This window comes from Equus przewalskii, unplaced genomic scaffold (genome assembly GCF_037783145.1).
Source record: "Equus przewalskii isolate Varuska unplaced genomic scaffold, EquPr2 ChrUn-7, whole genome shotgun sequence".
Classification (NCBI taxonomy): Eukaryota; Metazoa; Chordata; class Mammalia; order Perissodactyla; family Equidae; genus Equus; species Equus przewalskii.
Window position 1 is genome coordinate 960488 of NW_027228755.1, and position 12002 is coordinate 972489.

At 38.3% G+C, this 12002-nt stretch overlaps 1 protein-coding gene across 2 annotated transcripts in view; it reads left to right on the forward strand.

The window, feature by feature from the left end:
• LOC103559223 (Fc receptor-like protein 3) overlaps window positions 1-11708 on the forward strand; it is a 29594-nt gene extending 17886 nt beyond the window's left edge. Inside the window, exons 8-14 of one of the 2 annotated variants that reach the window (XM_008532662.2) lie at window positions 3820-4098; window positions 4465-4584; window positions 7715-7742; window positions 8636-8754; window positions 8936-9004; window positions 10482-10513; window positions 10599-11708. In XM_008532662.2, the coding sequence (XP_008530884.2) occupies window positions 3820-4098; window positions 4465-4584; window positions 7715-7742; window positions 8636-8754; window positions 8936-9004; window positions 10482-10513; window positions 10599-10742 (791 nt within the window). In that variant the 3' untranslated portion in view covers window positions 10743-11708. The remainder of the gene's footprint in view (window positions 1-3819; window positions 4099-4464; window positions 4585-7714; window positions 7743-8635; window positions 8755-8935; window positions 9005-10481; window positions 10514-10598) is intronic. The other variant, XM_070608478.1, reaches the window with a different exon arrangement.
• Window positions 11709-12002: the final 294 nt, after the last annotated feature.

The window sequence follows — 12002 nt, forward strand, 5'->3', positions numbered from 1 at the left end:
AAAACAATTCCATTTAAAATGTCTCAAAAAGAATGAAATACTTAGGAATTAACTAAGGAGAGGAAAGACTAGGACAATAAAAACTACAAAACATTGCTGAAAGCAGTTGTAGAAGACAAAATAATGTAAACACATCCCACGTTCAGGGATTAGAAGACTTAACATTGTTAAGATGTCAATCCCACCCAAAGCAACCTACAGATTCAATGCAATATCTATAAAAATTCCAATGTTGTTTTTTGCAGAGGTAGAAAAATGCATTCTAAAGTTCATATGGAATCTCAAGGGACCCCAAATAGCCAAAACAATCTTGAAGAAGAATGGAACTGGAAGCATCATACTTCTTGTTCTCAGAATTTAACTATAAATCTATGGTAATCAAAACAGAATGGTACTGGCGTAAAGACAGACATATAGACCAATGGAATAGAATAGCAAGCCCAGAAATAAACCATCACATATATGGTCACTTGATTTTTGACAAGGGTGTCAACACCATTCAATGGGGAAAAGACAGTCTTTTCATTAAATGTTGCTAGGAAAACTGAATATCCACATGCAAAAGAATGAAGTTGGACCCTTACCTAACACCACACACAAAATTAACTTAATATGGACAACAGACTTAAATTTAAGACCTAAAACCATAAAACTCTTAGAATAAAATTTAGGGAAATTTCATAACATTGGATTTAGCCATATTATTTTTGATAGACACCAAAGATACAGGCAAAAAAGAAAAATAACCAACAAATTGGACTTCATGAAAATTTTTAAAAATTTTGTACATCAAAATGCAATATCAACAGATTGATAAAGCAACCCACAGAATGGGGGAACATATTTACAAATCATATATATAATAAGGGATTGGTATCTAGAATTAGAGAACTCCTGAAACTTAACAACAAGAAAAAAAAAAAAACCCAATTAAAAAATAGGTAAAGGACTTGAATAAGCATTTCTCAAAAGAAGGTAAATAAATGGCCAATAAACACATGAAAAGATGCTCAACATCACATGATTATTAGGGAAATGCAAATCAAAACTACAATGAACTAGGGGCCGGCCCAGTGGCTGAGTTGTTAAGTTTGCGCGCTCAGCTGCAGGCGGCCCAGGGTTTCGTCAGTTCGAACCTGGGCGTGGACATGGCACCACTCATCGAGCCATGCTGAGGCGGCATCCCACATACCACAACTAGAAGGACCCACAACTCAGAATATACAACTATGTACCTGGGGGCTTTGGGGAGAAAAATGAAAAAAATAAAATCTTAAAAACAAAAACAAAAACAAAAAACTACAATGAAATACCACCTCACACCCATTAAGATAGCTATCATAAAAAATAATAGAAAAGAACAAGTGTTGACAAGGATGTGGAGAAATTGAAACCCTTATGTTCTGTTGGTGGGCATGTAAAATGGAGCAACCATTATGGAGAACAGTATGGAGGTTCCTCAAAATTTGAAGATAGAACTACCATATGATCCAGAAATTCCACTCTAAGGTATGCATCCTCAAAAATTGAAAGTGAGTTCTCAAAGAGATATTTGTCCACCAATGTACGTAGCAGCATTATTCATAATAGCTAAAACATAGAAGCAACTCAAGTATCCATCAATAGGTAAATGGATAAGCAAAATGTGGTATGTACATACAATGGGATATTATTCAGACTTAAAGAAAATTCTAATGTATGCTACATCATTTATGAATCTTGAGGCCATCATGCTAAGTGAAAGAAGTCAGTCGCAAAAAGACAAATACTATACAATTCCACTTACATAAGATACTTAGGGAGGTCAAAATAATAGATATGGAAAGTAGAATGGTGGTTCCACGGGCTGGGGAGTGGGGAAATGGGGAGCTACTTTTTTTTGTTTTTTTGAGGAAGATCAGCCCTGAGCTAACATCTGCTGCCAATCCTCCTCTTTTTGCTGAGGAAGACTGGCCCTGTGCTAACATCCATGCCCATCTTCCTCTACTTTATATGTGGGATGCCTGCCACAGCATGGCTTGCCAAGCGGTGCCATGTCTGCACCCGGGATCCAAACCGGCGAACCCCTGGCCGCCGAAGCGGAACGTGCACACTTAACCACTGTGCCACCGGGCTGGCCCGGGGAGCTATTTTTTAATGGGTATAGAGTTTCAGTCTTACGAAATGAAAAGTTATGGATGGTTGTTATGGTTGCACAACATTACGAATATATTTAATACCACTAAATTGAGCACTTAAAAATGATTATGATGGTAAATCTTATGGTGTGTGTATTTTACTGCAATAAAAAGAAATTGGAGAGCCAGCCCCGTAGCCGAGTGGTTAAGTTTGCAGAACCTCTTTGGCAGCCCAGGGCTTTGACTTTTTGGATCCTGGATGTGGACACGGCACTGCTCATCAACCCATGCTGAGGCAGCGTCCCACATAGAACAATCAAAGGCACTCAAAACTATAATATACAACTATATACTAGGGGGCTTTGGAGAGAAGAAGAAGAAAAAAAAAAGAAAAGAAGATTGGCAACAGATGTTAGCTCAGGTGCCAATCTTTAAAAAAAAAAAAAGGAGATAAAAAGAAATATGAGGCCATAATGTGGGTGGAAAGGCACACTGAGATGCACAAAGTACATATAAAGACTTACCCCTGAGGCCCTTAGCATTTGGCCCAGGTCACTTTATATGTCAAAGGATGTACAGAAGGGCCAAACTCAAGCCATCTGTTTAGATTTAGCAGGAAACCTACACTTCCAAAAGCCAGTGTTGGTATTTCCACCCTGAGGCAGTTGGTGCCATCTGTTTTGCAGCCAGCAGATGGCGCATTTTCAAGAGAAACCATTTCCGTTCAAGAATTGATTCCCGTGCTTCCCTTTGAGTCAATCTCTGATGCAGAGCAGAGTTTGAGATCCTTACCAACCTTCTCTTGCCAATGACACACACAGCTTATATCTAAAGCACTGCACACAAATTCGCTCATCCAGGTTCCCTCACGACTTAGCAGAACAAGCAATCACAGTTCACATTCCACATTATTTATTAATAATTCCATATATTAGTAAAAATGATTTTTCTGTTCTTCCTGGCTGACCTAGTTCTATAATCATCAATTAAAAAGGAAATCATTGTTGCTATTGCTGTATCTGGACATTTTTATGCCAATCTGATCAGTTTGGTCACCCATGCAATCACCAGTTATTGAGGAACTATTGCATGCCAGGTTAAGTTCCAGCAGCTGGAAATATAATGAACAAACAGACAAGTCCTCATTCTTTTGAAACTCACATTCTATTGGGGGAATCAGATATACAACAATGATAGATAGATGAAAGAGAGAGAGACATAGATAAATAGATACACAGATAGATGTTAGTGCTAAATGCTGCATAGAAAAATAAAGGAAGGTAATTGGCTAGAGTAATGAGGTCCTACTTTCGATAGATGTGGAAGTGTAGGTTTAAAGCTAGTACTCAGGAGTCAGTGATGCTGAGAAGCGAACCTTGCTTTTAATTATTATTTCTATCAATAGTAATAGCTAACATTTACTGAGCACTTTACATTCATGAGATTTATTACTCATAGCCTGAGATATAATCATTATTAATTATATCTTACAAAGGAATAAACTGAGACTCAGAGACATTAAAAAGTTTTAAAACATCAAGATTACAGAGCTAAAAAAGGGCAGAGACAGGATTCAAACTCAGGTTTTCCTGAATCCTGGGTCCATGTTCCTACTAATAAACATGCTGGATATTTCCTTTATTAAATTTTCCTGTATATATACTGAACTAAAACTTCCGGTGAACTATGTTTCCTCCCTCAGTTCCAGTGTCTCGTCCTGTCCTCACTCTCAACCCTGCCGGCACCCAGCCTGTGGTGGGAGATGTGTTGGAGCTTCGCTGTGAGGCCCAAAGAGGCTCTCCCCCAATCCTGTACTGGTTTTATCATGACAATGTCGCTCTGGGGAAAAGCTTGGCCCCCTTTGGAGGAGGAGCATCCTTCAACCTCTTTCTGATGGCACAGCCTTCTGGGAACTACTTCTGTGGGGCAAACAATGGTCTGGGGGTGCAATGCAGTGAGGTGGTGAGACTCAACTTCACAGGTGGGTTGGTGGTACCTGGGCTATAGGTTATAGTTATGTTGATAAAATATTTCTCCAACAGATTGTACAAATTCTACCAATGTCTAAGAGATTTTGAAAATGACACCAAGGCTTGGGGCTTCTGGAGATTGGTACTGATTTCATGGAGGAGAAGAAAAGGAAATAAATTTTAATCTTAGATGCTGCCAATCACCCTCCATGTGCCATTATTTTGAAATTTACAAATTATACCAGAGATAATTCAAACGGAGAAATCAGAACCTGGCAAAAATCTGTCCTGATAGGTCTCTAGCTCCCACCCACATGGTCTTTGCCTAGATCAGAAATATTTGCTACTGGAACTCAACTATAGGTCTCTCCATTTAGTGCCTTCCAGGAGCAAAATAATCCTTATCACTGTGGGAGTCATCTCAGGGCTGCTAATTATCCTTGTCCTTGCTGCTACTGCTGCTCTGGTGTGCAAGTTCAAGACCCAAAGGAAATCAGGTCAGTACCTACTTCTCACCCTTTGATGTTGTGACTTATGTGGACTTAATTTATGTGACTTAATTTGGACTTGTGTGGTGCATCTGATAAGGGTCAATTTTTCCCTCCAAGTAATAGGCTCTTAGTTCTACTGTCTGGCACTCTGCAGGCAACTGTGACAAAAAGGTAGAATAAGTATTTCAATGAAGTTGTTACTCCATGTGTTTAATGTGAGATTTAAATCAGGTAGCAGAGCTTTGCTTCCAATTAAAAATTAGAAAGTTAAGTATTTACTGTTCCACCCCCAGCCAAAGCTTACTGAAAACAAAAAGAATGAGAAATAAACTCCTCTATTTATAACAACAACAAGACAATAGCCCTAGGTGTAAACCATAAACTCTGAAATATATTTGAATACCTGTCAAGTATAGTGAAATTTGGATAAAACTAACAAAGAATGATGAGCATGAAATTAAAATTTTAATTTCTGTTTGTTTATTGCTAGTATATGGAAATACAGTTGATTTTTATATGTCCTCACGTCCTGCAACCTTGCTAAACGTATTTATTAATCTCTGTTCAGATCTTTTGCCCATTTTTTAATGGGGTTGTTGTTTTTTTATTGTTGAGATGTATGAGTTCTTTGTATATTTTGGATATTAAACCCTTATCAGATATATGGTTTGCAAATATCTTCTCCCAGTTGGGTTTCTACCTTCTAACTAAAGCATTTAGACCATTTACTAATGTGATTATTGATAAGCTTAGATTTATTTATTATTTTGCTGTTTCTTTTCTATTTGTCTCAGCTGTTCTTTTTTCCTTTTGCTCTGCCTTCTTTTGGATCAACTGAGTATTTTTATGATTCCATTTTATTTATTTTGTTGGCTTTTTTATTACATAGCTCTTTGTTTTGCTACTTTAGAGACCGTTTTAGAGTTTATAGTGTACATCTCTAACTCATCACAGTATATCTGACTTTAACATAATCTAAAAATCTTATATACTTACTCATGAATTCACCACTTCCAACGTCCTTTATTCCTCTTTGTATATCCATATTTTCATTTGGTATCATTTTGTTTCTGCCCAAAGTGTTTCTTTTTACATTTCCTGTAGTATGAGCCTGCTGGTGATGAATTATTTCAGCTTTTGTATGTCTGTAAAAGTTGTTATTTTGCATTCATTTGTGAAAGATATTTTTGCTGGCATAGAATTCAAGGTTGAAAATTCTTTTTTTTCAGTATTTTAAAGACGTTGCTCTACTGTCTTCTTGTGTGCATTGCTTCAGACAAAAAAACAATCTGCTATCATTCTTATCTTTGTTCTTCTGTGACTGTTTCTTTTTCTCTCTGAATGTTTTTCCGTGGATCGGGAATCTTTGAATGTGTAGACTGTTTTATTCAGTGCTTTGGGTGTTTGTAAGGTTTGAAGACTTTATATTTTGGAATTACTAATCTTTTACTTTCTGTCTTTCTCTCCGTGTGACGTAACATGGCATCTCCTTTTCCATCAGGCTAAATGCTTCTTTCTGTTCACACTTTCTCAGGGCTCATAATGAAAATCAAGAAAATAAGCAAAAAAATAAATAAAACATCTGGATCTCAGTTTAATGAAAAAGCTTACATATTTTTTTCAATGATGCTGGTCAAGCATTGTCTTCTTACCCCTCTTTCCAGGTCAATCAATTAGCCTCCAGCCTTCTATTTCTTTGTATGAAAAATGACATCAACATTTTGTGATTGATATTTTAAAGCTACTTAGTATTTTCTTGAATAACATTACATATAAAATCATACGTGTATATAATTTTTAAAAAATATGTAAAGAGAATAACAGCACTAACCCCAATGGTACTCATCATAAAATCTGTCATTTATTTTGTGTCTATTAGTGCTGCCAATTGTTCAATAAATAATTTCAGTTAAATTCAACTAATATTATTATTATCATATTAGAGATGAAGAAATGGAGATTTGGGGAAGTTAAGTAACTTTTCCAGACTCACATATCTATTAAGGTAGGGCTTAACCTGGATCTTCCTAACCCTCGAGCCCATATTCTTTTCATTATTCCTTGGTGACTTATAAAAGGCTGGTCTCACCTCCTAATTTCAAAATTACTTTTCTATCTCATTGCCTATCCAGGATGTCATTTATTAATAAGTAACATGCTAAAAGTGAAGACATTAGAACCTCAGTGTTGAAGTTGATAATTTTTGAAAAACAGATTTGCTCAGTCAACACAACATCAGCTTAAAGAAAGATTACCAACCGTCATTTTATATAATCCATGAGGGCAGAAACCCAGGAAATCCTGAGACCTAGGGGAAGTGTCATTTTAAATAGCAAACTCAGCTAAGGACTTCTGACAGTCCACCAATCAGATGTTCTCTGCCTTTCTCACCTCAAAATCTTGCCTAATCTACTTCCCTAATAGTAAAGTCTTCATTCTAATTATTGGCCAGACTTCTCAGAGAAGAACTGAACCCTTCCAAATTTTTCCAGAAGTGAAGATTTTTGCTCCTTAAGCCTGAGTATATCCTACAAGTTACTAAAGGGAGTGATAAATTTATTGACTTTATCATTAATTGTGTGGATTAAAATTCCAGCAATGTAACTTGCCAAATACTTGATATTTGGCAAGTAAATTAAATTCTCCAGACCCAAGTTTCTGTAGCAATATGATGGTCATAATAATAGTGTCTATCTTTTAGATACTATGAGACAATCTATGTAATCTGCTTAGAACAGTGCCTGGCGCGTGAATATTGGCTTCTATTATAAATCGCCAATTTCTCATCTCTTTTACAAATGAAGAGAAGTGGGAATGAGGGAAGCAGTTGGCCCAGAGTTAAACATTTAGCTGTCTCTCTTCTGCTACTTGGTCACAACTACTTAGAGTTCATGCTGTTATTACTGAGTGAATAGTGAGTCAAAATAAGTGTGATCCTGTGCAAATGTCTTTCAAGATTCCGCCTTCCTTATCTATAACATGACACAGGGGGATGCTGGTGGGTGGAGCTGGATGTTCTCTAAGATTCTCAATGACTGAGATCTAGAATGAATCTGATTGCTAGGAAGGGACACTCTAACATACAGCTCATTGTCTGCGCAGCTCACTTATCATCAATCTTCCTTTGTTTTTTCAGGAGGACTTTCTGCCACCGGAATACCTAGGTGAGGTCCCTGCTTCTTGTGCTGTGAACATTTTCATGATTTATTTATACCCACAAGATAGGAACATGGAATATGTACATTAAAAAATATCTGACTGAACTTCCTATTTACATTTTCAAATTCTTATGAAATCCAAAAATGTGATTAAGAAGGCTGCTTTCAATCACATTTGTGAAAAATACTCACTTATACTTACTTATACACAGAATTCATGTTATTTGCTATCCATATTAATTTATCTACTTCCTTAGATGTGCTTCAGTACAGAATTGACCACTGATAACTTAATGACATCATTTCTCTTAGGACTACAATTCATTTATTGCCTTATTTCTCATTCCTCCACTCACACACTCATTCTGGAAATGATTATTGAATGCCAACAATGTTCGATTCATAATATTAACTGCAGAAGGAAATGATATTGAGAAAAAAAACACAACACATTTCATGAAGAGCCTTCATCGTATCTTACAGGAAAAGTAGATTGTTGTAATATGAGAGAAAATTGAAAGGGACTTTTAACAAAAGACAAAAGTCAAATTCTTTGGGAATGCAGAAGTCTTTGTGTATCAATGTTGAAGCATTTAAATTTTGGAAAACAATAAAAAATCAGGCAAATATAAGTATTTGCTCTATCTAAGGTGCCTTGAGACTGTGTAGCTTTAGCCCTCTAACCTTGCCTTAGACAGCCTTCTCTGTAATGCTGCCCTGGGCTTCATCTTGTGCTACACCCCTTCTGACATCTTCTCGAAAAAGTCATGCAGTCTCTTAGAGTAGCCATGATATTTTTACCTGAACTATGCTGGGCTCTTCCTGGAAATTGATTTCCCTGAGACTCCGTATGATCCACAAATACTTGTCTTCCCTGTCTCTCTCCCCCTCTGTCACAGTTACAGTCCCAATGAGTGTCAGGGGCCTTCCTTGTCCAAGCCTTTCAGGACAGGCACCCAAGAGCCAACTCACTCTGAGCCACCAGTCCTGATGGATCTGCAGCCAGTGTACAGCAATGGTAAGGACTTCCTACGGCACAGAGGGAGGGAGGAGAGATTAACCAACAGTCCATGGCCATTCACAATAAATTTAAAAATGGCGTTCCTGTCGCTATGTTGGGGATAGAACTTGGTAGCTGGGAGGAAGGGTCTAGAGTGTGGGCTATTGCCTACAGCCAGCTTTGGTCTATTCTTTGACAGTGAATCCTGGAGATAGTGGCCTGGTTTATTCTGAGATCTGGAGCATCCAGCGTACAAAAGAAAATTTAGGTAAGACACCTTCCAGACAAGTAGAGATGAGGTGACAGTGTATTTTTAGATGTAGCAAGGAAGCTTTGATCAAAAAGTCATCTCAAATATGAATCCAAAATGGAAGAAACTACCTGCTTCTCTTGTATTGCCAATCATATAATCATATCTATTCCCTTTTACCTCTCTACACTGCCACCACTACCCCACAAACTCTTTGAGGACAGACACTATAATTTTTCACTAACGTATCAATAACATCTAGTGCAATGCTTGGAAAACCACAGGCTCCCTCAAACATTTTTTGAATGAAGGAATGAACATAATTGCTAATAAGCTTTTCATAATCTAATATTTAGACAATTGTAATTCTCTTAATTAATCTCTTTATTTCTAATCTTGTTCTCCTCCAACCTTCCAACAATATGTTTCCAGCATGATCCCTCTGAGATGCACAGTTGGTCACATCATTGCCTAGATTAACTGCCCGTGATGACTCTCCATTTTAAAGTATGACCCTTGGCTCCCTCTGTGCTTTGGCCCTCCTCTATGAGCTTACTCTAGCCATACTGAACTCTTGGCCATTTTTCTGATTATACTGGGCTTTTTCATTCTTTGGTGCTCATGCTTCTTATTTGTCCTATAATATCCTTGCCCTTAGTTTACCTGGGGAACCTTGCTCACATTTCAAGACACAGTTTAGGAACCACTGTGAAACTTGGAGTGATTCCCACCAGCCCTCTTTATGCCCTAACCGGGGAGGAACTGATTACCCTTTCCTAGTTACATAGCATAGTTCAATGTGTATGTCTATCTTGGTGCTCATAATACTCATTGCATTTTTCTCATGTCCATTCCTCCCCTTAAAAACTATAGGCTTCTTGATAATATGGACAGAGTTTGTGTCATTTCTGTCTCCTTATAGCTTACCAGTTCTTAATAGAAGGTCATTGTTCAATGAATGCTTATTGGCTAATAAATAAATGAAAGAGATCTAAAATACCCCTTGGAAGGATGGAAGGAATACATATACTGAATTTTCTTAATGCCCTGCTGCAAATCATTGGCTTCCTGGGAAATTGCTGCGTAGTCTTAGAATACTGAGCCCCTGTTTGTACTCCTCCACTTTTCCTCCATGCAAAGTGTAGTGAATCACATTTGCCACCTTCTCCCAGATGATGAATATAGTCATAGAAGCTCTGGGGGGTTGGGGTGGTGAGCTTCTTTGCTGGGGTTGTGATGGCAGTGGAGAAAGAAATAAATAATCAAGAAAGTCATTCTGGGCATTTGGTGGGCAAGGGAAAGGCTTATGAGTGTGTGTGAGTGTGTGTAGGAAGGTAATTTTTTGTCTGTGAGGGCTTGGAAGAATTCAGCAGAGGAAACAGTCAAGAGATGAGTCAGCAGAGGAAAGATTGACCTGGAGTGCATTGTGAGTAGGCTGTAACTTGGAATATATCACCCACAGTTTAAGACCTTTTTCCCTTCTCCCATCCAACAGCAAATTCACCAAGGATGCATCAGGAGCATGAGGTGGGTCATACTTACTGGCTTTCCTTCCCTTCTGCTCTTCTTCACCTATATTTAGGCATTTACTGTTTGTGTTTTTTCCCACCAGGGACTCACAGTCATCTATTCAGAGTTGAAGAAGTCACATCCAGATGACTCTGCAAGTCAGGCCAGGAGTAGTGACAGGGCCCATGATGATGATAGAGAAAACTATGAGAATGTTCCTTGTGCATCATCGGCCTTGGGCCACTAGCCCTTTACCCTGAGTGACCTCCAAAGCCCTGAAAGGCAGCCTGTGCCATTCTCCCTGTTTTCTCCAACCATGCACCCTCTGCTTCCAGGACTCAGCCTCCCAGGAGGCTAGGCTTTAAGGAACGTGAGGCTGTGTGAAATATCTGCAGGCCTCCTCTGTCCCTGAGTCTGTTGATCTCTAGGAGCAGAGTGGGCAGCATTTGAGTAAATGCTGCATTCTTTTCACAGTAGAGATTCATGTGAAGGCAGGTGAGCCTTCAGCATCTGGGCCTATGGAATAGAAGAGGACAAGGAAAAGGTCTAGGCAGGATCACAAGGGTACGACATGGCCATTTGATCAAAATGTGATCGAAAGCTTTTAGTGTACTATCTTGCATAAACAATTAGCTCAAAACGTTTTTTTTTCCTTTTGTTTGTAGTTGATAGAGGCATTGCTGATGTTCTGCTGTATATGCTATCTTCTAGCTACCAAATGGAAATGACCAAAAGGATTCATTCTATCGACATACATCCTATTTTTTCACGAAATGTGCATCAGTACTAAGAAATATCTAAAATATAATCCAGTCCATTTAATGGGAGAGCGCTTTCAAATTATCTGATTAAGTATTATTACGGGCTGGATTGCGTCCCCTTAATATTCATATGTTGGAGCCCTAACCCCCAATGTGACGATACTTGGAAATAGGGCCTTTAAGGAGGTAATTAAGATTAAACAAGGTCTTGAGGGCAGGCTGTAACCCAATTGGACTGGTGTCCTTACAAGAATAAGGGACACTGGGGACCTCTGTATCTCTCCTCATGCATGCGGAGGGAAGGCCATGTGAGTACACAGCAAGAAGGCAGCCATTTGCACAACCAGAAGGTGACCAAGAAGAGAAGTCTCACCAGAAACCAACCCTGCCAGCCACTTAATCTTGGACTTCCAGCCTCTAAAACTGTGAGAAAATAAATGTCTGATATTTAAGTCACCTAATCTGTGGCATTTTGTTATGACATCCAGAGCAGATTAATACAGATTTATACGTAGATATATAGATGATAAATGATTGGTGATGATGATAATGATGATGAGGAGGAGGTTGATGGTAGATAAATAAATAAATAAACTAGATGCAGATATATGACACATCTCCCAACCCACGCAGAATTTTTGGTCTTCAAGATATTTTTTCTCTCACAGGATCAAACAGTCCTCCTACATGGAGCAGCTCAGTTTTGCTATTTAATTATTCAACATCCATTATTTGAAGGCTACAGA